We start from the raw sequence: 25,177 nt of genomic DNA, 5'->3' as shown, positions 1-25,177 counted from the left end.
CTGGGGATTGAACCCAGGACTTTGTGCATGCTAAGCATGTGCTCTATCACTTAAGTTATACCCTCCCCCCCAATAATTTTGTTTCCTTCCAATTTTATTGACATATAATTGACATACAGTGTGTAATTGGGGGTGGGGGGCTCGGAGAGGTAATTAGTTTTTTTTTAATGGAGATACTGGGGATTGAACTCAGGACCTCATGCATGCTAAGCAAGCACTCTACCTCTGAACTGTACCCTCCTCAGAACGTCTCATTTCTTCTGAGGCATGTTTATCTTTAAACAGAAATTTATAATAGCTTCCTTCTTCCATATACTGTTTAAATCCATTACAAGTAGTACCTCATTTAAAATACTCTTATCCAAGCAAAACAAAATGACAACCTACAGAATGGGAGAAAATATTTGCAAATGATGTGACTGACAGGAACTTAATTTCCAGAATATATGAACAGCTCATACAACTTAATAACTTAATACAACTTAATAACAAAAAAACCCTAATCCAAAAATGCACAGAAGACCTAAACAAGCAATTCTCCAATGAAGACATACAAATGGCCAATAGGCACATTAAAAAATGCTCAATATCACTATTTATCAGCAAAATGTGAATCAAAACTACAATGAAGTATCACCTCACAGCAGTCCAAATGGCCATCATTAAAAAGTCCACGAATGATAAATGCTGGAGAGGGTGTGGAGAAAACGGACCCCTCTACTCTGCTGGTGGGAATGCAGTTTGGTGCAGCCATTATGGAAAAGTACGGAGATCCCTCAAAAGACTAAAAATAGACTTACCCTATGACCCAGCAATCCCACTCTGGTCATCTATCCAGAGGGAACTCAAAAAAGATACATGCACCCCAATGTTCACACACTATATACAATAGCCAAGACACGGAAACAACCTAAATGCCCAGATCAACAGGTGACTGGATAAAGATGTGGTATATTTATACAATGGAATACTACTCAGCCATAGAAAGAATAAAATAATGCCATTTGCAGTAACATGGATGGACCTGGAGATTGTCATTTTAAGTGAAATAAGCCAGAAAGAGAAAGAAAAATATCATTTGATATCACTCATATGTGGAATCTTAAAAAAAGAGAAAAAAAGGACACTATGAACTCATCTAGGAAACAAAAAACAGACTTGCAGACATAGTAAACAATCTTACGGTTACCAGAGGAGGAAGGGGGCGGGAAGGGAAAAATTTGGGAGTTTGAGATTTGCAAATGTTAGCCACTATATATAAAAATAGATTTTAAAAAAAGTTTCTTCTGTGTAGCACAGGGAACTATATTCACTACCTTCTAATAACCTTTTTTGAAAAAGAAAATGAAAATGAATATATGCATGTATACGCATGACTGGGACATCGTGCTGCACACCAGAAATTGACACATCATACTCGATTTAAAAAATAAATAAAATACAATGCTCTTATCCTGAGACTTTGTGGAGAAGTCCTCCTCGCTGCTGACTAACCATGAACACCCAGGCCCAGCAGAATTATGCCCCCGAGGTGGAGGCCGCCGCCAGCCGCCTGGTCACGCGCACCTGCGCGCCTCGGCCACCCCGCGGGCTCCCACCCGCCAGGCGCGCGGGGCTCTGCAGGGCGCGAGCCGGCCGCGGAGAAGCGCGAGGGCGCCGCGCGTCCCTTGCAGACGCAGACGCGGTGGGGCGGCCCCCGGAGGAGGGGCGCGCCAGCGCCGACACCACGGCAGCCACCACGGCAGCCGCCCCGGCCCTGGAGAAGAGCCTGAACGCGGTCCTCCTCGATCCGCCTGCCCTGAGTTCTGCCAACGCAGGCGCCCACCTCTGCGACCCTGGAGGGCCACGTGCCAGGTGAGCAGGTGACACGCATCAGCGAGATGACGACCACCTGGCCAGCCTCCGCAGGCGGGCGGCCCCAGGCCGGGCTGGGCATCCATCCCTCCCAGAGGCTCACCTGCCGCCAGGGCCCGGAGCCCTCCGCCTTCCGCCCGCATCGAGGTCTCTGCCGCAGTCTCTCCAGCAAGGAGGCAGCTTTCTCACCACCCTGAAACCTTCGCCCAAGGCGTGGTACCAAATGGAAACAAACCAAAAAAAAAAACAGGTTATTTTTGCAGAGGGAAAAAAAAAAAAAAAGCCAGGCTGTGAGAAAAAAGAAGTATCGGAATAGAACGAACGGTTTGTAGTCTAATTCTTAGATTTTCTAAAGAAATTGTTCGTAACTTTGTGTCTCACCTGGGTACACTGAGTATCTGACAAGCTGTGTTTTCTCTGTCAGGAAGGATAAACGCAGCTATCCATGAAACGTTGCACAGTTTTAGGGGTTTCGTGACTTCTCTGAAGTCATTCTGGTACCGGATTAAACTCTGTTGGTCTAAAGGTGTCTTTGGTTTTGCTGAGCAGAGCACTGAGAACCTTGACCATATTGTATTGTGTTCCCCCCACCAAACCCCCAGACTCATGATAAAATTGCTTTTCCTGGTTTTCAAGTTGGTGTCATGCCATCTGCCTGAACTGTGAAATTCATCTTTGTGTCTCCCATTAGGTGGCTACTGAGAACACTATTACATCGCACACTGACCTCTTTATGAAGACTTTCGAGAGAAATGTCTTTCTGGTCTTTTTTTTAAATTTATTAAAAGAATTTTTTTTACTTGGGAGAGGTAACTAGGTTAACTTACTTGTTTGTTTTTAGGGGAGGTGCAGGGGGTTGAACCCAGGCCCTTGTGTATGCTAAGCAGACACTCCGCCACCCGAGCTACACCGTCCTCCCTTGGGCTTAGTGTTAGAAATAAGAGTTTCGCTTGGGTAATTGGCTTGTTTCTGCCTTATGGAGACTGTAAATGATGTAACTAATTAAGTTTCCTTTTCTGACTGCCTGCTAAAAAGCTTAGAGCCAAATTTGTGGTCCACCCAGAGAAAATGAGTGGGATTGTATAAGCATTTGGTATACACTTCATTCCTGCTTCTCCTGTTACTGATTCTTTCCTTGGTGTATTTTCTGGATTCTTTTAAGCCACCTTAAACTCTCTTGGGAACAAGGCTGTGTGTAAACAGATAAATAAACTTCAAAATGCATATTTAAAAATAAAATAAAGTAAAATAAAATCCTCTTACCCTATGAGGCAGGCACTGAGGTGCAAAGGCGAGGAAACTTGACCGAGCTGGCACAGCCTAGGTGGGTGCAGAGGGGTGAATGTCCTTCTCCGAGCACTGTGACCTGGATGGCAGCTCATGCTGTGTTGATTCTCCGGTCTGAAGGCTCAAGGTTTATCTCCCTTTTACTATGGGACGTGATATCAAGAATGTGAAAGAAATAACCCCATGCCAGGAGACCAGTCCTTTGGATCCCTTAACCTTCCTCCCTTTTAAAGCCAGAGGTCACTTTCCTGTCCTTGGGTCTAGACCTAAACCATATGGCAGCCACTGGACACACGTGGCTCCTGAATACCAGAAACGTGGGTTATCTAAGTGGAAATGTGCCATGAGTGTGAAATACAGACCAGATTTTGAAGCCTTAACACCAAATGTTGAAGATGAAATACCTTAATTGTTTTTATACTGACTACATGCTGAAATCGTATTTTGGATACACTGGGTTCAATAAATCATAAAAAATTAATTTTATCTGGTTCCTTTTACTTATTTAATGGGGCTATTATAAAATTTAAAATTATACATGTGGCTTTTATGACATGCCTATTGTATTATTTTATTGTGTTAAACTTACTGTGTTCAGTTCACTGTAGAGTATACCGTGTTGGTCGAGAGACTTCAATTTTGAGCAGATAGAGAGGGGTGGGGAGAGGTGGACATAGATACAGATATGTTGGTTCTAAAACATGAAAACTTCAAAACCCAAATGTTTAATTGATGTATAGTTGATTTACAGTGTTGTGTTAGTCTCTGAGGTACAGCATGATGATTCAGTTATACCTATATATTCTTTTTCAATATAGGTTATTACAAGCTATTGAATAGAGTTCCCTGTGCTGTACAGTAGGACCTTGTTGTTTATCTATTTTATATATAATAGTTAGTATCTGCAAATCCCAGTCTCCTAATTTATCCCTCCTCCCCTTTCCCCTTTGGCTACCATAAGTTTGTTTTCTATGTCTGCATTTCTGTTTCTGTTTTGTAAATAAGTTTATTTGTGCCATTTTTTAAGATTTCACATTTAAGTGATATCATATGGTATTTGTCTTTCTCTTTCTGACTTACTTCACTTAGTATGATAATCTCGAGATCCATCCATGTTGTGGCAAATGGCATTATTTCATTCTTTTTTATGGCTGTGCTATAAAACTTCTTTATCCAGTCATCTGTCAATAGGCATTTAGGTTGCTTCCATGTCTTGGTGATTGTAAATAGTACTGCTATGAACATTGGGGTGCATGTCTTTTAGAGACAGAGTTTCTTCCAGATATATGCCAAGGAGTGGGATTGCTGGATCGTATGGCAACTCTATTTTTAGCTTTTTAAGGAATCTCCATACTGTTTTCCACAGTGGCTGCACCAAACTGCGTCCCCACCAGCAGTGAAGGAGGGTTCCATTTCCTCCACACCCTCGCCAGCATTTATCATTTGTGGACTTTCAACATCCCGAATCTCGAAGTCTTATTATCTGCCTACAAAAATTAATGTTATCAGTGTGAAACTGATGAACTAGGCTCTTGGTGTTCCTCTTGCATTTAACGTGTCTCCTACTCAGTGTGAAACACGGATGGATTTCAATGTATCTGGTTTGACAGGAGGCAGCTCATCACAGCTGAAGGTTCTAAGCGGTGGTTGTCAAGCTTGGCTACAATTACAATCATCTAGGGATCTTTAAAGAACCCCGATGTCTGGGCATCGGCAATCTGACTTATAAATCAGAATCTCTGAGCATTGATACTTTGAAATAATGCCCCAAGGAAGTGTTCAACATGCAGCAAAGGTTGGGAGCCGGTGGTCTATGAGAATTTGACGTTCCAGTTGAGGCAATGGGCTCCACCTGTCAGTCATCTCGCAGGAAGTTCTCTGCGATGGGATTGGGTCCCAAGGGCCAATCACAGAGCTTGGGAATAAGGAGAAACTCTTTTACAGGCGGTTTTCTGTGCCTGTAGCACTCAGCTGGGGGGTGGGGCCGAATGCTGGAGAGGTGAGTAACAGCCCTGCTTTTTCACTTTGTGTCTTTCTTTATTCAACTAAGTCTCTAAATAAAAAGTCTTCCTTCCTTTCTTTGAATGTTTGAATGTCAAACCTTTGAAGGATTACTGAGGTTTCAAGTCAAACTCCTCTTTGCGCAAAGACAGAAACTCTTGGAGGGGAGCCCCCGCCAATGACTCCTTCTATAACTTTAAACAGGTTTTTTCTCTCTCTCTTGCTGAAACTCAGCTTCCCGAAGTCACTGAAATATGAATATAAATTGGATTAACTTCACCCAAATGAGAACAACGCAGAATAACACATTTTGTGTGTAAACGCCTCGTGCTCTCAAGGGTGCAGAGACTCTTGACAGTGAGTTCGTGGGGTGGCATGTGGTGCTGGTATCTGATCTCTCACTCTCCCTAAAGCTGTGTCTAATCTCTCATTTCTCTCCAGTTGTTTCTAGCAGGAGCTTTCTACACTCACGCCTCCAAGTCACAACAATTCACGCATGTTTCAGTCCTTGCAATCCCGCTTCCTACCCAACCATTGTCCTGCAACTGCTCTTCTGGAAATCTTGTCTGCTAAATACAAAGGATATCGGGGGGTCCGTCTCTGGCAGGTCTCCATAATGTGACTGATTCATTCTTTTATTAGAGGTGTCCTCATACAAATCAAACGCGTTCTAATTAAAGACAAGAAGAACAAGATTAGCGGTAAGAATTTCCCCACTGCACTGCGATGCAGATACCACCACCGAATGTCTGGGGGACATTGCTATTTCCATGTAAGGCTCTCTTAGTTCCTGAAATTAGAGTCATGTTGCATGTATAACTTTTCTCTTTTCTGCTGTAATTACAGAATAAGTATTGTATAATAATTACCAACCTTGAAAACCCATCAGGTCTTGACATACCTCACTTACTATCTCCTAGATTAACCAAGCAGTTTGTTCTGTGTTTGATCAGTTGACTTTTTTCTCTCCTGAATCGTCCTGGTTTTGTACGTGATTACTAAGGATGTTAGGGTGATACCTATTTGAATCAATTAACAGAGGAATTGAGATCACAGGTTCTGAAGTAAGCCTGCTTTGATTAGAATATTCGCTCCACACTTTTCATCTGGATGAAAATTGGCAATCACTTAACCTCTCTAAATTCCCCTCCTGTGTTTTAAAGGATTGTCTTTACACAAGACCTCATTTAACCCTTTCAACAAGGGCGAAGTTGCACGCTTAACACTGGCTGGCATATCCGTGGCACTAGGAGGTGGGGGAGTAATGGCCATCATCTCTTTTCAAAAGGGAAGAAGTGTGAAATCTGCTGGTAAATGTGACCTGAAAACAAACTTGAGATCATAGGGCCCAGAGAGACTCTGCAAACTAGAAAAAAAAAAAAAATCAAGGCATTAAGGCTCTCAAGCTTAGCATGCACGAGGTCCTGGGTTCAGTCCCCAGTACCTCCATTAAAATAAAGAAAGAAATAAACCTAATTGCCCCCTCCCAAAATTTAAAAAAAAAACTTTATCTCCTACAAATTCGCATAAGTGGCAGCTCCTACTCCTCATGTTCTCAGCTGAAATAATCTTTCCTCCAAGAAGTCCCTGGTCACGTGATCCAAAATCACCTTCCTCCTACTTCTCTGTGTTACTTGTCCTCATATTTTTATGTCACTTGCTTCTGTTTGAATTTGCTTGTGAGGTGTCCACTTCTTCCCCACCCAACCTGTGTACTCAAACTGGGTATAAACACCAAGTAGACAGGGTTCTTACCCATCTTTACAGCTGCCACTTCAGTTCTAAGCTTGTTCTTGGCATCCAAGAGAATCTTTTATTGGAACAGATGAATGCCCAGACACTTAATGAGGTGGGTGACAGTGTATTTGACTGACAATTGGGAATTCAAGCTCAGGACCCTTTAGGCTCAAACACTCAACTATGAAAGGACAAGGATTTCAAATCCAAGTCTGTTGAGGTCAGGAAATGATTTTCTTTTTAAGCAACAGTAAATTAAGGAACCATTCCACTTAACTGCATGGTGGTGAATATCTGCTAAGATATTTTCAACTCAAGATCCTCATTTAAAAGTCAAGCCCCATAAACATCCTAAGATAATGACATGTCAAGTTGTTACTAAGAGTTAAAATCAGTGGTTCTCATTAGCTCATTTGTACATCAAATTGACTGAAAAAAATAGCAGAAGATCTGCTGCAAACAGGAGATCCAGCACCACGGACTTCTACCTAACTTGGACACTTCTATCTTCTCAAAAGGGTCCCAGGCTCTCAAAACATGAACTACTGTGTCAAGCCAAGAAAGACTTCTGTGTGGGTTTTACCTCTTCTGGGCAGTTTGTTCTTAAAGCAGCAGGTTAGGCAGTGAGACTAGCGCATTTCCTGACACAGGAGCTGTCAGCATTTGAGACAGGGGTACCAATCCACCATCTCTTTCCATTTCTTCCCTTAAAACTTCTTTAATGCCAAAAGCTCACATCTCACTCGTAGGTCAAGATGCTGCCTTCTGCACAGCTGGGTTTCCACCTGCAACCTCTTCTGGAGCAGCTCCACCAGGACGAGTTGAGCAAGTTCAAAGCTCTGCTGAGGACCCTTTCTCTGAAAGATGAGTTCCAGCACATCTCCCTGACGGAGGTAGAGGAGGCTGACGGGAAGCAACTGGCAGAGATTCTCACCAACCGCTGTCCCAGCTGTTGGGTGGAGACAGTGACCATCCAGGTCTTTGACAAGATGAACCGAACAGATCTGTCTGAGAGAGCAAAGGATGAATTCAGGGGTAAGCAGAAACAAGCCCACACAGTCTCCTAGGAGAAAGGAGTAATGGTCTCCGTGGTGTTAGAAGTACAGAAAAAACAGTGAGCCTTGGGGAGGCTACCTGTTCTAAATACAAGGGCTAGACCTTCATAAAGTCCAGTGGTGTCTTTCCTGGTTCTTACCTTCTGGCTACTTCTACTCCTTCCAAGTATTGTGTACCTACCCTGGCTGCCTTACCGTACATCCCTTCCCCTGTTCAAGGCTTTCTGAAATGCACTCATGGTCCCCCTTTTTTATATGTCCTCCAAAATCTTAAATTATTATATACCCTCTGTTTTATTTTCAGTTCCCACTTATGTTCCCTTCCCCCACATAATATGTCTTTAAACATTCTCTCCCCTCATCCTCTTTTCTCAGGAAATATTTAAAATATCTCTATTTCCTATAATTTTTTAATTGCCAATTTTATTCCAACCAGGGGTCCGTTTTTAGCTTACCGTCCCCTGTCCTCAATGGGCAGGTAGGGATTTTAGCCCCTAGCTGGCCTCTGGAGACTGCAAATTGGCAAATAGCATGAAGGAACTCGGAGGGTTATATATCTAGTGTCTAGGCTCTGACAAGCACAAATGTCTTCCTCCTCCTCCTTTTTCAGAAGCATCTTTAAAGTCACTTCTGGAAAATAAACCTCCATCAGTAGGTAAGTTACCTGATTTACACACTTTTTTTTTTTCATGTGGGATTTTGGAATTCAGGGACTTGTTTTAATTAGACAAGATGCAGTGCTGAGCACTAGGAATGCAAAGAAGTGTAAGACCTCACCTCCGCTGTCGTCCGGGTGGGCAGCAGGAAGACGTGGGACGTCACAGTGAGGCAGTGTTTATAGTAGAAATGAATACATACATACAAATGTGGGGGACAGCGAGTGAGCATCCCCTTGGAATCTGGATGGGCTGGATTTTAGAGGGACCTAAAGCAAAGCCAGGGTTGGCAAACCATCACTCACAAACCAAACCCAGCCTGCCATGTGCTTTTGTAGATCCTACAAGCTAAGAATAGTTTTTAGACTTTTAAATGGCTGGGGTGAACAATCAAAAGAATATTTTATAGCCTACAGAAATCATAAGAAATTTAGATTTCACTGTACACAAAGTTCTGTGTCCACACAGCGTGGTCATTTGCTTATATATTACCTTCAAGGGCAGAGATGAGTAGTTGCAACAGACTGTGTGGCCCATTAAGCAGAAAATATTTACTCTCTACTCCTTTGCAGGGAAAAAAAAAAGATTGCTAATCCTGGCCAAAAATTTTTTGAATTAGTAATTTTCAACATTCTCCTCTCTTGCCATAACCAGTATCCTTAAAAATAAGTTGGGCTCAGGGCAATAGCAGAGAAGGGGATGGTTTGAAAAGTGAAGACACGGCCATCCATACCTAAACCCCCGATGATCTGGCTACATCGATTGATACACAAATATGTTCAATGTCCTACAACAATGACCTAACTGTCAAAGGTAAGTTGACCACCTATTAGATCCAACACTTGGCAATGCTTTAAGGAAAAGCGCCTGCCACGAAGTTGATATTCAATTAAATGTTCTAAGTAAACTAGCCCCAGAGTTCTTTGCTTAAAATCTTACCCTTGGCAACATGACATGACTCCGACATGATCATTTTTCCTCAGTTATTTCAGAGCACCTGCTCTCCTGCTTAATCTTCAAAATGCATGATTGGCTGGCCACTTGCCACTCATACTGGACCTCGCTGATTCACTTGGAGTCTTACCAGCTATTTATGTGCCAAAGACTTCCCAGAGGATATCCTCAGATCAGCATTTCCCCAAAGTTCACATGTTCATACCCGATTGCCTCCTGGATATCTTTTCAGAAATTGCACAAACTCCCTTCTTCATTATCCAGTGTGGAGTTGAAATATTTCTTCCCCCATCATGATTCCATCGTGTACCTGCGTTCCTTCCCAGGACAGTGTAACTTCACCTAGCGTGTCAGAAACCGGGGAAGTAGCCCATAGAGGCTTCCTGGTGCGTTCAGGAAAGGAGCAATTGTCTGTGTGTGCCCATTTCTCTCACCACAGGTTCCTGAACTGCACGGAAATTCACTTGCCAGAAAAGGCAATGAGATCATAGTGGGACAGTCCAGTGGGAAAGAGAGACAAGTAGTTTCAGTAAAGCACACGGAGCTTCCACAGAGCAAGTGCTTCTTGTTACGATTCTACAGCGGAGAGGCATGTAACTTGTTTCAGGGAACCATTCGCTCTGTGCACAAACCCAGCTGTTGCACATCCCAGCACACGTTGTGGGCAAGGAACTTAGATGCGCTTCTGGACTCCTTTAATATCATATTTCAAAGACGTCCCCTTCCTTTGTGTCAAGCCCACGTTAACTTGTATTTTGCAGAGCTAACACAAATGCAGGGAGGAGGCGCCACACACCCAGGAGAAACAAAAGGAGGTTTGGGAGGAGAAGAGCCAGGTCTGTATCATATCTACCTGGAGTGAGTCTGGTGCCAGGTGGTTCCTTACAAACCTGTCTTCGCCTGTTTTTCTTTCCTACTTAACACAAAGTGTGTTTTCTTAATGAATCACCAGCTCTCTCCTGTGTGTCCCCTACCTCGTATCCCTGAAGGTAAACAAGATAAATACAGAAACACATTGAAGAAGAAGTTCGGGCAAATCGGGAAGAACTTACGGCCGGGACCCAGTGAAAATGTCCACATTGCCCCGCAGAGATGTGAGGCCCTGATCCCATTCTGTAATCCTAAGATGCTCGCAGGGCCATTTCCACACACGGCGGCGCTGCAGGGTCCCGCGGGCGCCGGCAGGACCACGCCGGCAGAGCGGCCGACGCTGGGCTGGCCGCGGGGCAGCCCGGCGGAGACCTCGGGCCCCGCCTCCCGCCTGCGCCGCGGGGCGCTCGGCCGCGGGGGCGCGCGCACGTTTGCGGAGGTCGAGGGGCTCTCGGCGCCGGCCGGGGGGGCGCGCTTCCCGCGGCGCCCGGCAGACGAGGCCCGCGCCGCGCGAGCTCCGGGCCCGCTGGGGGGCGGCGCCGGCCCGCTCCCGCCGCTCCTCCGCGGCCGCCCCGGGCGCGGCCTCCGGGCGGCGCTGCGGGCCGCGGGCCCCCCGGCTGCCCGGGGCGCCTGGGCGCAGACGCCTGTGTTTGGCGGACAGGCGCCCCGGAGGCTCGGGGTGGACAGCAGTGGTCTGCAGGAGAGCCGAGGCCACGGGGGCTGCCATGCCTTCCTCCGCCTCAGCGTCCGGCAGCTTCCTGCCGCCGCGTTCCGTGCTTCGGAGGCGGCGGAGGACGAGGAGGACGAGAGCAGCCCCAGCCGGGACGCTGGGGATGTTCAGCAGCTGCTGTCCGAGGAAGGAGGGCTGAGGAGCCCCGCCCTGACCCAGGTGGGCTGCTTCCTATCTGGCCTCCCCGGCGAAGAGAGCGCCAAGGCGCTGGAGACAGCCTTTGGCTGCCAAGTGTCAGCAGAGGTCAAGCGGGGGTCCCTGGAGTGCAGGTCAGCGTCCGACGGGAGTAAAGCCTGCTCCTCAGCGGCGGACACGACGGAGGTTTTGTACTGTCTCTGCGAGTCTCAGGACGAGCAGCTCGTGAAGGATGCAGTGGCCCAGGTCAAGGAGATTTCTGTTCACTTGACAAGTCCATCTGAAGTGATGCGGTCTTCTTTCTGCCTTAAACATTGTCAGAACTTGGAGAAAGTTTCACTGCAGGTGGACAAGGGGATATTCCTGGAGAACGATGCTGCGCTGAAGCCAGACACTCAGGCTGAGAGGTAAGAACTTACTTTTTGCTTTACTAGTTCTCCCATCACTAACCTCATCCCATGCGCCATTAAGAAGAGACCGGAGGGTCCTGTTCCCTCTTACTTAAGGTCAGTATGTTCCCATTTGTGGCCTTTCGTCCCACCAACTGAACATTCAAGGCAGGAAGTATAATGTTGTAGTTGGGAATGGGGTCTTTGGGAGGCTACAGCTCAGTGGTAGAGCTCATGCCTAGCATGCACGAGGTCCTGGGTTTAATCCCCAGTACCTCCATTAAATAAATAAATAAGACTAGTCACCCCCTCCAAAGAGAAAAAAAGATGTCAGTATGACCAAAATCGATCAGATTCAGTGCAATTCCTGTGAAAGCAATGGCACCAGAGCTTGCTTTGAGACCTGCCTCCTTTCTTCCTCAGCTGAGCCGGTTCCGCAAAGGTCCCAGCCTGTTGCAGTCTGCACGCTGGCTGTGTAGATGTGGGGAGATGCATGAAGTGGTTGTCCCATCTTGGGCATGACTGCTAGAAAAGCATTAAAGATTTGTGTCAGAGGTTGAGCTTACAAAATTCCTGAAAGCTGCACCTCACCCGTGATCACGGAGGGTCTCCTCATGGGAACAGACTTAGATTGTGGGATGGCCCCAGTCAGTTAAGAGTCTTTGTTTTTCTTGATTTTGGCCCAAGTAACATCAACCGAGCTCATACAGAGTTTCTAAATATTGCTTCCAACCTTGTGGTTGCTGGAAATGTGTCACCTTCCATGTTGAGATGAAGCAAGGGCTTCAGAAGTGTTTGACTGGGATGAGAACTCAAGTCTGTTGTCCTTTAAAGTCCTGTGGTCACAATCCAAAACCTCCACCTCGTGGTGACAGGGAACGTACCCCAACGTACTGATGTTTGTCTTATCAACAACATCTCCCCCTCACCCCCAGGTTATTTTCTGAAAGAATCTGAAATCCTTATGCATGTTTATTGGACCAGAATAAAGTGTTCTCATTACCTACCTCTACATATGCCCTCAACATTCCCTCACGTTCATTCCTTCACCACTTAGTAAACAGTCAGAAACTTGAGTTACCCCCAGGGGGCGTTAGGACCGAGATAGCTTGGCATCACCCCTTCCCTACCTTACAGATCACCAGCAATCCACAGACCTTATGCCTTTATCCACATTCTGATTTTTTTTCCTTCTCTCACCCAAATGTTTAGACAGGCCTGCCTTCTACTTGATCTAAATCTTTCCTCCACAGGAGGGTTATTTAAGAGATCTTTTGAATGAAAAATTTCACCAATAACCGCCTCTCTTCCATCCTAGATCCCAAGTCAAAATAGTCTCTATTTGTGTTTCTTTCCGACCTTGGGATGGTTAAGATCAGTGCGGGTGCCAGTGTTCAGTGGTAGTTATTGACCGTAGCTTGGTTGCCTGGTTCCTGGAGCTCCTGTCTGGGAAGAAGTAAAAGGCAGCGGACATCTTTAGGGTTGCTTCTGATGGTTCTGATCTGTAACGCAAGCTCGTTTTTTTCTTTTTTGCCACTTTCCTGCTATTCTCTCCATCAGAGCAGGCCTGTCGCAACGATGATCTATAACTCCTAAGATGGTTAAATCATAAGACAGTTTCTGGCTGAATCACTTTTATCAGTAGCTGAGTCATAAGGAGGGAGAGCTCTGGTTAGCAGCTTGACTATCTTATCTTGGTAAGACCATTTCTAACACTTAAGTGTATACTGTCTTTAAACTTTTTTCCCAGCACGTAGAAACAGTGCTCTTTGAAAAGTCACAAACGCTGGGTTGATAACAGCTTTTCCTCCTCACCTTGTCCCAAGATTTACAATAAGGTCATTTATTTCTAATGTGTCTTTCGTCAAGGCAAGCATCACTAGTAAAACCAAAAGGATAACCGAGTCTCAAAACAGCCAGGGGCACTAGAGCTGAGAAAAGCTAAGTTCTGTCTGATTTCTTTTTTCTTCTTCTATATCAAATCACAAAATGTCTGCTTTGTGTGGAATTGGTATTCAGTCAAGCCTACTAATGGAGATTCTTGCATTTAGAGACTTTACTTCTCCAGGCTCTTTCGAATCTTAGGAAGACAGTTGTGCTGACGTATAAAATTACCCTTCCACGTAGTGCCTTGATAAGAACATCCCAAAAACATGATCGTGTGTAATCTTGCCCTCCTGCAGGAGGAAGGGCAGTTGTTCTTCAGAAGGTAGTCACCGAGTGGCCCAGAGGGTTGGAGGCAGTTTGACAATAATAATTTGATTATTCAGATAAAACTGTATGCCCTGGAAATTGACCACCTCGATTTGAAACCAGCTTAGCTCAGTTACAAGCTGAGAGGTGGAAGCTGGCAGGAGGTGAGCACAGGTGAATCGCATTGTCTGGCGTTGCATTCTCTCTCTGTTAGTAGCTGTGTGATGTGGGGCGAGTTAGAGCCTTTCTGTGCCTGTGTTTCATTATCTCCAAATAGCCGTGGTACCTACTTCCGAGTAGGATGTTTTAAATGCATCTAATTCTAAAATTGTTCAGGGTGCTTGCAAGAGCTTAAATACTAGCTGCTTCTTTCGACTACATTTCACTCTGTTTTTAGACCTACAAGGTTACTGTTATTCCCTGCACACTTGCACTGTATTTATTCTTCTCCATAAGAATCTTCCAATATTAGACTACTCCTTAGGTTACACAGTATCCCCCAGTCAATAACGGAAGTGTTTTAACTTTCTGACACATTGTGGTTTCAGGTACCCTCACCATTTTCATGAAAACCAAAATATTTTATGATTACAAATATCCCATATGTACAAAGGAAATTAAAACAATATTGAAAAATATAAACAAACCATGTCACCCACATAAATCCTGCCACCCAGAAACAACTACCAGAACAGAATAAACATGCTTCAAGAAATCTGTGTAGATAAGTATGTAACTACTTAAAGATTGTATTTTCTCAAGTTTTTATATACATCATTTTATTTTTTTAAATTTTTTTATTGATTTACAATCATTTTACAATGTTGTGTCAAATTCCAGTGTAGAGCACAATTTTTCAGTTATACATGAACATACATATATTCATTGTCATATTTTTTTCTCTGTGAGCTACCACAAGGTCTTGTATATACCATTTTAGGTCAGCAAATAGAGTTGTAAGTTAGCTTGAGAGTATTACTTATAATGGATATGCCATCAGATATTCGAATATCCTCTATGGACATGTGTATTACTCTTAACTTTTTATCAATGGCATATATTGCTCTCAATCTTTTATCAATGTTATGCTTAGAATTTTGACTTACTCTAATCCTCTGTTAGATTGATGTACAGAAAGGTTAAGTTTTGTCCAGTAATGTCCTAGGTGTCGAGTTGTCTGATACTGGTGCTAAATTGATTAAATTCATCCAACTTTCAGAGTCACCCTTACTTCCTAGGGGTGTATGCCCATAGAAACCCTACACATGTTCACGGCACTGGACAAATGTTAGTTTTCTCTCTGGCAACATTTGGTAAATTCCAAATTTTGTCTCTCTCCTGTAGGTCCCTGAATGATCAACATACTCTTCCTTTCTGGGTGGACCTTTGTTCCGTGTTTGACTCAAACAGGAATCTGACATTTCTGGACATCAGTCAGAGCTTCCTTAGTACCTCATCAGTGAGGGTTCTTTGTGAAAAAATAGCCTCTGCTGCCTCAAGTCTCCAGAAAGTGATGTAAGTAGAAGCCAGGTCCTGACTTAGAACCCCTGGGGCATGACCGAACGCCTTACTTTTTTTAATATTGGTGCAATACTTGAATTCCTGTCCCAGACTCCAACCAGGCACTCGACACACAGGGAATTGCTTGGGGTCTGAAATAGCTGCATAGTTACAAGGGAAGATGCCTTGAGAGCCTGCAGTTGCAGCTGGCAGGCGTTGTTCTGAATGCAGCTGGTGGTGTCCTTGGGGGTCCAGTTCAGAGAAAGGGCAGGTTCTCGGTGATGCAGCGGCTTGTCTGAAACCAGCTCCTCGATGGCTGCCTGACTCTGATTTTGGATATCTGAGCTGTGACCACTCCATTATAATTTCCGTTTGTCCTCAAGGACATAGCGCTCATGAAATGTGCCCGCCGCTAACACTTCAGGGAAAAGAGTCCTGCCATTCCTTACCGCTCTCAAAAAGCCGTGGAGGAACAGCCTTTGTCTGAAGTGACTGCTTGTGACTGACTTTCCTTTTGCACAAATGAAATGACTAGAGAAATTGGAGCCTCCAATCATTTCTAAAATGAGATTTTAGTCAAGTAGCACAAAGTTCCAGCTACGCAGGATAAGTTCTGGAGATCTGATGTACTACAACGTGATGGCAGTTAACATTACTGCATTGTATACTCGGAATTTGCTAAGAGGGTTAATTTTAAGTGTTCTCACCATGAAAGAAGAGAAGGGAACGGTAACTATGTGAGGTGATGGCTGAGTAAACTAGCTTGACGGCGGTGATGGATTTCACAAGGCACGTGTATATCAAAGCATGACATCCTACACCTTAAATATACACAATTGTTTTTTGTCAATAAGACCTCAACAAAGGCAGAAAATATGAAAAAATCATTTCTAACATTTAAACACATTGCAGCTCTTCGTTTTCTATGTATGCAATATAAGTATGGAAACTCAGCATCTCGCCTCCGTCTTCTTCTCCCTAGCCTCAAAAATCTCTCCCCAGCTGACGCTTACCGGAACATCTGCCTCGCTTTGGGAGGTCTTGAGACTCTAACACATCTGACCTTTCAAGGAAATGACCAGGACGATCTGCTTCCCCCGTTGTGTGAGGTCTTGAGGCACCCAAAATGCAATCTGCAATATCTCAGGTAAAGTTATCTCACCATTGCTGAAAACCCTCAGCATAGGAACAGAGCTGCCACAAGCCTGTACAGCAATTCTGTGTAAATCAAAAAAAAAAAATCCCTTACCGTGATTGGACACAGTACTACTTAAGGCACATGTCCAAGAACAGAAAATGCGCTAGAGCTTAGTTTCCGCTTGCATTGATCGTTGGACACCTGCACGACCATACGTAACGTCCCTGAGTCCAAATGCACATGATGTTCCAATGAAGGTTCATTTGCTCGTGATGAAGAATATGTATCTCCAGGAATAGAATATGGGTACTATGTTGCACAATATGCTTGACTGGCTGGATTTCTAGATAAGTGGTTCTTAATGTGTGGTCTCCAGACCAGCAGCAGAAGCAGCGCCTGGGAACTTGTTAAAATCCAAATTCTTGGGTCCCAGCCAGATCTTCTAAATCAAATTCTGGGTATATGGCCCAAAATGTGGTTTTAATGCATCTTCCAGGTGATTGAAAGACACCTTAAAACGAGGGTCACGCTACATCCAGAGTTTCTGAGGGTTTGCGTTTCTGGGTGGCTGCTAGGTGGTGCCAATGCAGCCGGCCCAGGGGCCACACTTTGACAAGCACTGCTCCCGAACATTTAGTCCGGAATTAACATAATGGGGTGAGAGAGAAAACAGGAGACAGTCGTGTACCTGCTGCTTGGTTCTCGTGAATGCCTTGTTACCATTTCTCCTGCAGGCTGGCATCGTGTTCTGCCACCACTGAGCAATGGGCCACTTTCTCCTCCTGCCTCAAAATCAGTCAGTCCCTCACATGCTTGAACCTCACAGCAAATGAGTTCCCAGGTGAGGCTGCCAAGGGCCTGTGCAGGACGCTGAGCCACCCGAAGTGCTTCCTGCAGAGGCTGTCGTAAGTCTCCTCTTCCTCCCCGTGGAGCATCTCCGTTGTGGGTCTAGGGTCACACAGAGAGGAGCAGCGCTAAGACCTGGATTTGCTGGCGACCAGTAGGGAACCTCCCACTGACGTAGACACCTGGGTCACATTTTTGGTCCCAAGCAAACGGCTCCTGCATCTCATCCTTCTCTCGTTCCTGCTCCTTTATGACCGTGACCACTAGCACACAGTCGAGAGAGGGCAGAGAATCAACAAGAAGGGGTGTAGCTGAGGACTCTAGTCTTTGAAGACAGCCACAAAAGCTGGGTTTTAAAATGTTCTCACCATCTTACCATTTGTGTGGTGCTGTTGCAGGTTGGAAAACTGTCACCTTACAGAAGCCAATTGCAAGGAGCTGTCTTCTGCTCTGATTGTCAGCCAGAGACTGACCCACCTGTGCTTGGCAAAGAATGCTCTTGGAGATCGTGGGGTGAAACTCCTGTGTGAAGGCCTGAGTTACCCCGAATGCCAACTGCAAACCCTGGTGTAAGTCCGTGCTGGCTGTGTGTGTGTGTGTGTGTGTGTGTGTGTGTGTACATACTGGACTCAAGTAAGACAGTTGCAAGTATTTAATAATCCCCCTGACTACCCCAAGTAGGATGCTGATGGTCAGATCTGGTGAGACTTGGGGAGAGGGTGACAGAAAAAAATGGATAATCTAGGATCCAGGACCAGGTATGCCCAGAGCCAGTGGCCTCCACCTCTGAGATACTGTCCTGTTAGTTACTCGATTCAGGAAACATAGTTGGTCCCATCCCCTAACAGAAGGCGGCAGGCCAAGGCAAGGCAGTGTTCCCTGCCCCACAGTTAGGGCGAGGGTAACCCACACCACCTGCGTTTGCTTCCGGGAGAGACTGTCACAAACCGAGAAGCTTAAGGCAAATCATTATCTTAAAGTTCTGGAGGTTAGAAGTCCAAAATGGGTCCCCTGGGGATAAAACTGAGATGTGGGCAGGGCCGCGTTCCTGCTGGGGGCTCCGGGGGGGGGGGCCCATTTCCTTACTGTTCCAGCTCTAGAGGCTGCCTGCCTCCCATGGCCTGTGGCCCTTTCTCCATCTTCAAAGCCAGCGACGTAGTGTCCTCAGATGTCCTCTGTCTCCCTCATCACATCTCCCCCTGCTGGCTTTGGCACTCTTGGCTCCTCATGAGAATCCTTGTGGCAACATTCAGCCCCCTGGCTGATCAGCCCGTCTCCAGATCCTTACGAACCACACCTGCCGAGTCCCTGTCACACGCAGTGTGACATGGTCACAGGGCCAGGGACTAGAACACGGACGTCCTTGGGGGTGGGGAATTATTCTGTCTACAACACAGCGCCGTGATTTGACTCCCCTGCCTCCGCCGTCGCTGAGCTTGTCCAAAGCCCACGGCTGGTGCTGGACGCGCGCGGTTCTAGTGCGTCCCACTGGGGACGGACGACAGCGTGTCTTCTGCATGCGGTTGATTTCTAGGCTGTGGTGCTGCAGCATAGCCTCTGGTGGCTGCTTTCATCTCTCGAAGCTCCTCCGACAAAACTCACGACTTACACACTTGGATCTGGGGCTGAATCACATAGGAATTACTGGACTGAAGTTTCTGTGCGAGTCTTTGAAGAAGCCACTGTGCAACCTGAGATGTCTGTGGTAAGTCACCGTTTCCTGAACTTCAGTCTGTATCTGAAATGAACTGTCAGCGTAGCCAACCCCCTCCAGCTCCAGTAAAAAGGACTGGAATAAATCCAATTGAGTACTTTTAAAATCCACTAGGTCTCTGCACTCTCATGTTCACAGCAGCATCCTTCACAATAGCCAGACTGAGCTTTGTCCAGTCAGCTCTAACTTTCTGGCAGTATAATCTCAGTTATGCGTTCTAGGAAATATCCATGAGAAAAGTTGGATATGATAATGAAATGTGTATGCATGTTACTCAGCAGTGTGTCACGTGGTGTGCTAAATACTGAGACATTTAACTTCCAAATCTTGGTATGAACTTAAATGCATGGTCTAAGCTCTCATCTCATGTATGTGTCTGTGTAAGTGTGTGTATGCACATATGTATGCAAACCCTTTGAACATTTGTACAACCCCTTGTTTTCTGTCCTCTGCCCACTCAACAACTCCAGGTGGAAGACAGCTTTCCCCTCTCTGCTGCAGGCATCCGACATCCAGGTTCACGCTTCCTCTGGGAATTCAGACAGGCAGAGTTTAGATGTCTGTCCAAAACCCAATTGCTCTCTTTCCCTGGCCAAAGCTGCTCCTTCGGCAATCAAAACATTATTTTATTTACTCAGAGCAAAATCCTTTATGGTCATCTTTTTTTCCTTTGTCCTTTCAAATATCAAGTCCAAGCCTTTTTGAAAGCCTGTTACCCTCCCCCTCCAGATAATCAAAATCTGTTCTCATGCCCCCCACACACACACACAGTAACATCCAGGTTCTCGGTGGGCTTCAGACTTGTCTGTGTCTGCCGCTGTACAGTTTTTCCAATCAAGCAGTAAGAACAACTTCCTAGAGTGAAAAAAAGAAAGTGAATGAAAGGCCACAAATGGCAAAACATCCTTTCTTATGGGCGAGCTGTACACATATGTGCTGTGTCGTCTTTACCCATTCATCTGTTGATGTGCACTTAGGATGCTTCCATATCTTGGCAACTATAAATAAAATGTTGCTGCTAATAGCAGGGTGTGTGTATTTTTTTTAATCACTTCTTATTTTTTGGCTGGCTTTATTCCTTTGATAACTATGTAAGTTTAAAAAGCTAAAGCTCTAAACGTTCTTAGAAACAATGAACGATCAAAACTCTCAATGGTTCCCACTCTTTCCAGGTAGAATCTGAAGTTTACAGTGGCCTGAGGGCCTGATTGAGGCCGGCTCCCTCGTATCTGTGACCTCTTAACTGCCTCACCCGGCTCACTCTCTGGCTGTCTGCCTTGATACTGTTTTACATGACGATCACATGCAACCTCAGGGCCTTTGTGCAAACTGTTTCTCTGCCTGGGGGATTCCTACTCTGGACCTCCCAGTGGTCCATTCTCTTCACTCACTCAGGTCTTCCTCCACCGTTGCTGGGAATGCCCCTAGCTGCTCCCCCCACCCCCTGCCCTCCGTAACCCTTATTGAATATGGCACACTGTACACGTCTGTTTCCTGTCATTAGATGGATTCTGGGGGAAGAGACTTCTGTTGTTCATGGTTGGCGCCCCAACACCGAGAGCGTGCCTGGCATAGCGGACGGTGTCAGTAAGTGTTGGTTGAATAAATTGCTTTGTGTGTTTCGCCTACAGGTTGTGGGGATGTGCCATCTCCCCCGTCTGCTGTGCGGACCTCTCATCTGCCCTTCAAAGCAATCAGAACCTGATCACTCTGGACCTGGGCCAGAATTTCTTGGGCTACAGTGGGATAAAGATGCTGTGTGATGCCCTGAAACTTCAAAGTTGCCCCCTCCGGACAGTCAGGTATGATCCTCCTTCTCCTCAGCGTTTTCTCCGTGCTTGTAGGTTTGAGGGGAGCACAGACTACAGGAATCTGTCGCAGGCACTGGTGCTAAAGTTCAGCTTCCATCTGTTGATGTCTGGTCACGAGACTGTTCTCCCGTAAGTTCTTTCTGGTGTTGCGGCAGGTCAGGTGAGTCAAAGGGTGAGACCAAAACTCAGTCTGAAGCCAAGAAGCTGGGTCCAGGGCTTAACTAAGTGAAGGAGAGTTGCGGCAGCCAGCCGGCGTCTCATTAGGGAAGTGAGACTGCAGGCCTGACCTGGTGCTTCTGGGAAGAGCGCGTCTGCAGCTTACAGAGGTCCGGCGGGTCAGCGCAGCCTTTGGCGTGTGTTCTCTGCAGCGAGCCTGCTATCTGATGAGACTAGCCTGTGATCACAGGAATCATCCCCAGTTTTCAGCCTCTGCTTGTTCTTCAGAGCAGGTTGTCCTCGAGTTTTGTTGTTTACTTCCTGCCATTGTCCCAGGTCTCAGCTGAGTCCCTGGGATGTACCCCGCCAAGTGTGGGTCCTTGGCTTCACATGGGAGAGAACTCAAGAGCGAGCCACAGCTGAGTAGAGGTGGATTTATTCAGAGAGACTATACTGCGTAGTGCGCAGGCTGTTTCAGAGGGCGAGAGAAAGGCCACGAGGCGTGGGGGTCAGTGCTCAGGTGACAGTAAAAGCAGATACACACTCCACAGACAAAGTGCGGGCGTCTCCAAAGACAAGGGCGCGAGAGAGGCAGCCACAAGGCGCGCTGTTGGCAGTTTTTATGGGCTCAGTAGCTTCACACACCAGCAAGTGGGAGGCCCATTCCAACCACCCTGGGAAGGGGCTGGGATTCCCAGGAATCGGGCCACCGCCCACTCCTTGACCTTTTATGGTCAGCCTTAGGACTGTCGTGGCGCCTCTGGGCATGTTGTTTCTCATGCTAATACATTACAATGAATGTATCATGAAGCTCAAGGTCTACTAGAAGTCAAGTCTCCCGCCTTCTTGAGCTTCCAGGTCTACTGGGAGTTGAATCTTTCAACCTTTTCGGTATTAATTGCAGAAGGAATGTGTAGACACTGAAGTTTTTTTTCCTAACCCCTTCCTTGAGAATTAGCCCTCTCACTTTAGAGAATATCAGTGAATTTCAGTCAAGACGTAAAGCCCCCACAAAGACACCACTGGAGCTATTTCTTTAGATCAGCCAGTCAGACATTCCTTCCTGCTCATCGAACCTCAAGATGAGTGATTCAGGGTGCGGGCTTCTTCCTGAATCACAGATCCTAGAAAGGCACAAACGCCCTGGACCTGCCCTTGGAGAGTCTGGCTTTTAGTTCTCTTATTCTATCAGCTACCCCATGTCCTTCTGATGAGCCCTTCTAAGTCTAAGTAGTCGTTTTCTCTTACTCGAGGCTAAAGAACCCCACCGTCACACCTCGTCCTTACAGCAGCTTATTTATAGCTCCTGGGCTGGTTCTTTCCATCCCGTTTCTGATTCCTTCAACACTTTTGACCACAGATCTACCGTGGAACTATTTTTGTTCTCTGCCACAGACTGTGACCCATCTCTGACAATCATGAATGAAGACAGTTATGTTTGATCTTGAAAGGTCATAGTTTAAAATATTTTGAAGCTAGTTGGCCCTTATTTTAACCAAAGTTACGTTGATTGTTGACCAGGCACCTGCTCAGGCTAGCTTAAGTTTGCACAGGTGTATTGAGTTAGGGGGTGAGGTTTCTTGTAGCTTTACTGAGACGTGATTTACAAGTAAAAATTGTATATATTTATGGTGTATAATGTGATGTTTTGATATATGTATATATGATGAAGTGATTACCACAAGCAAGGTAATTAACACATCCATCACCTCACATAGTTACCTTTTGTGTGTGTGTGGTGAGAACATAGAAGATCTACTCTTAGCAAATTTCAAGTATACGATACAGTATTATCAACTGTGGTCGCCATGCTGTATGTTAGATCTCCAGAACTTACTCATTTTATACCTGAAGGTTTGTTGTATGGATGTATTGTGACTCTCAAACAACAGAACAGATGTGTTAATATGTTAGTAAAACCATGACTATGATGCCAAAAAGAAACATGGCAGCCAATATCCCTGGTTTTACACATATTTTTGCTTTAATTATTCCCCCTCCCCTCCCACTCCCCATCTCCATGCACACATGACTGAGTATGGTTACCAGAAGGTAAATCCTAGCTATGAGGCTGCTCTCATCACAGGTCAAATACAGGGTGGCAATTACCTAGTAACTCGTGGACAAGGAGCATAAGAAGTTAATCCCACTGACTTGGTTCCAATGTGTATGCCTCTTCCTGGATCCACCATGTGGAAGTTGCCAAAGTGAGTTATGGAGTGGATAGGGGTTACAGCTAAATCATAGGCGTATTTTTCCATCTCCAATGCCAATTATGATATGATAATCACCCAAGATCATCCAGGCATCCAAAGCTACTCAGTGGCTTTACACCATTCTGGCGCTAACCTGGTATTCTGTTCTTCCCTATCAAATGGATATGGAACTCCGCTTTGCAGCAGACAATAACCAGTAAAGGCGGCCTTTCTTCTGCAAATTCCTAAAGCATGAAACTTGCAGGCACTTGAGCATTTGGGATGAATCTCCTTGAAACAATAAGAAACCTCCCACCCTGCTTCTACCCCTAGATTGAAGATAGATGAGTCTGTCTTTCGAATTCGGAAGCTGCTAGAAGAAATAAAGGAAAGCAACCCACAGCTGACTATTGAGAGTGATCATCAAGGTCCAAAACATAGCAGACCTTCTTCTCGTGACTTCATTTTCTGAATCTCCCTGGAGTTACTGATTCTCCAATAAAGTCCTGGATCGTCAAAGTGATGGTGAACTTCCCAGGAGCCCTCTCAGTGATGTTAGTTGCTGGGCCAAATATTATTTCAGCCACGGTTGTGCCTCTGACTTGCATAAAATGTACACACATCACAACTCTATTGTGGGTGAAATGTCTATATCTTGGGTATATCAAGAGAAATAAAGGTGAAAGCATGCATGAAGTCTTAGTTATTGATGGATTCTGACCAAATGTAAAGAAAAGATAATTTGGGTAGAACTTAGCCCAAGGGGGAAAATGGGACAGGAATGTTTGTGAGCACATTGATCTCTGTTTGCCTTGGCCAGTCATTGCCCAGTTCCAGTATTTCTTGATCTGCATTGATAGCTGCCTGAGAAATCATCCTTATCAGAGCATTTCTCCTACCAATCCCACAATATTTTGTAGCCCTCTTAGGTGCTTCAAGTATGATCATGTCATTGCTCTGATTAACTTTTTCATAATTCTGCCTTTCCCTACAGAAAACACAACTTCATCGTATGCATAGCTATTCCTCATCAAATCTCCAGTACCTCCTTCTGACATACTGAATCCCCAAATTCCTTAAAGCAACAGTGTAAGAATTACTTTTGTATTAAGCACTAATTTAAAATTTTTTCTTCCAATCCTACTTTCTCCTATCTCTTCTTTGGGCCCTATCAGTTCATCATTCTCACCAAATATACCACATTCCCAGACATCACCTTCAAGTCACCCTTCAACGTGCTCCATCATTCCAGCAACATCACTGCACACAGTGTGGGCTCCTGGGGTTTCCTATAAGTTTCCTTCTGTTCCTGTATCAAGGCTTCTTGTTCAGCTGGATATAAGTCATTCCTAAGGCATCACCGTTCTCAGGTTCTGAGGGGTGGGTACCTTTAGTGGAAGCAGGTGGGGTTGTTAAAAGAAAGAGAGGCACGTAAATTTTTTAAGCTAGAAGAGAATTTAGATGTCTTATATTCAAGGGCTTCTCAAGGTCTGCAGTCATTTGGGGGCAGGTAATTCCTTGTCACCTTAAGTGTATCTATAAAGAGTATGTATGTGCTTGGTGACAGATTGTCTTGTGCATTTTGAGGGTGTTAGTAGCACCTCTACCCTCTACCCACTAGATACCAGCAACTCCCTCATAGCTGTGACTACCAAAAGTGTCTCAAGACATTAGCAAATATCCCCTGGGGTGCAAAGCGCTCCTAGTTTGGATTCCTGTAATCTGCTGTAATCTAGCCCAGCCTCTTTAAGGGGTAAGAAATTGAGTAACCTGTATACACAAATTTAGGGACGGATACTGACTATTTCACCTGTAAGTTGAAAAGGCTCTCGGAGTGTGGTCATTGATGGTAGAACAAGACAGGAGAAGGATAGGACCATAAATCAGTTAAACCAGAGACCATGTCTTTGGGGGAAAAGACATTTGGGACCAAGGAACAAGAGAAGGGCATTCTTA

At 45.4% G+C, this 25,177-nt stretch overlaps 1 protein-coding gene across 1 annotated transcript; it reads left to right on the top strand.

The window, feature by feature from the left end:
* Window positions 1-7,634: 7,634 nt before the first annotated feature.
* NLRP2 (NLR family pyrin domain containing 2) lies at window positions 7,635-23,693 on the top strand. Its single transcript, XM_072968871.1, has 10 exons — window positions 7,635-7,914; window positions 8,545-8,589; window positions 10,534-11,686; window positions 15,206-15,376; window positions 16,344-16,508; window positions 17,234-17,404; window positions 17,744-17,914; window positions 18,880-19,050; window positions 20,691-20,861; window positions 23,555-23,693. The coding sequence occupies exons 1-10, from the start codon at window positions 7,635-7,637 to the stop codon at window positions 23,691-23,693; spliced, it is 2,637 nt and encodes an 878-aa protein (XP_072824972.1).
* Window positions 23,694-25,177: the final 1,484 nt, after the last annotated feature.

The sequence above is a fragment of the Vicugna pacos genome, chromosome 9, assembly GCF_048564905.1.
Source record: "Vicugna pacos chromosome 9, VicPac4, whole genome shotgun sequence".
NCBI lineage: Eukaryota > Metazoa > Chordata > Mammalia > Artiodactyla > Camelidae > Vicugna > Vicugna pacos.
Note: the sequence above shows the minus strand (reverse complement) of the source record. Positions and strands in the feature narration are given on the sequence as shown.

Coding starts and splice junctions, on each gene's coding strand:
- NLRP2 (XM_072968871.1), top strand. CDS start 7,635: ATGCTGCCTTCTGCACAGCTGGGTTTCCACCTGCAACCTCTTCTGGAG. Junction 7,915..8,544: donor AGCAAAGGATGAATTCAGGG/GTAAGCAGAAAC, acceptor CTCCTTTTTCAG/AAGCATCTTTAAAGTCACTT. Junction 20,862..23,554: donor TGCCCCCTCCGGACAGTCAG/GTATGATCCTCC, acceptor TTCTACCCCTAG/ATTGAAGATAGATGAGTCTG.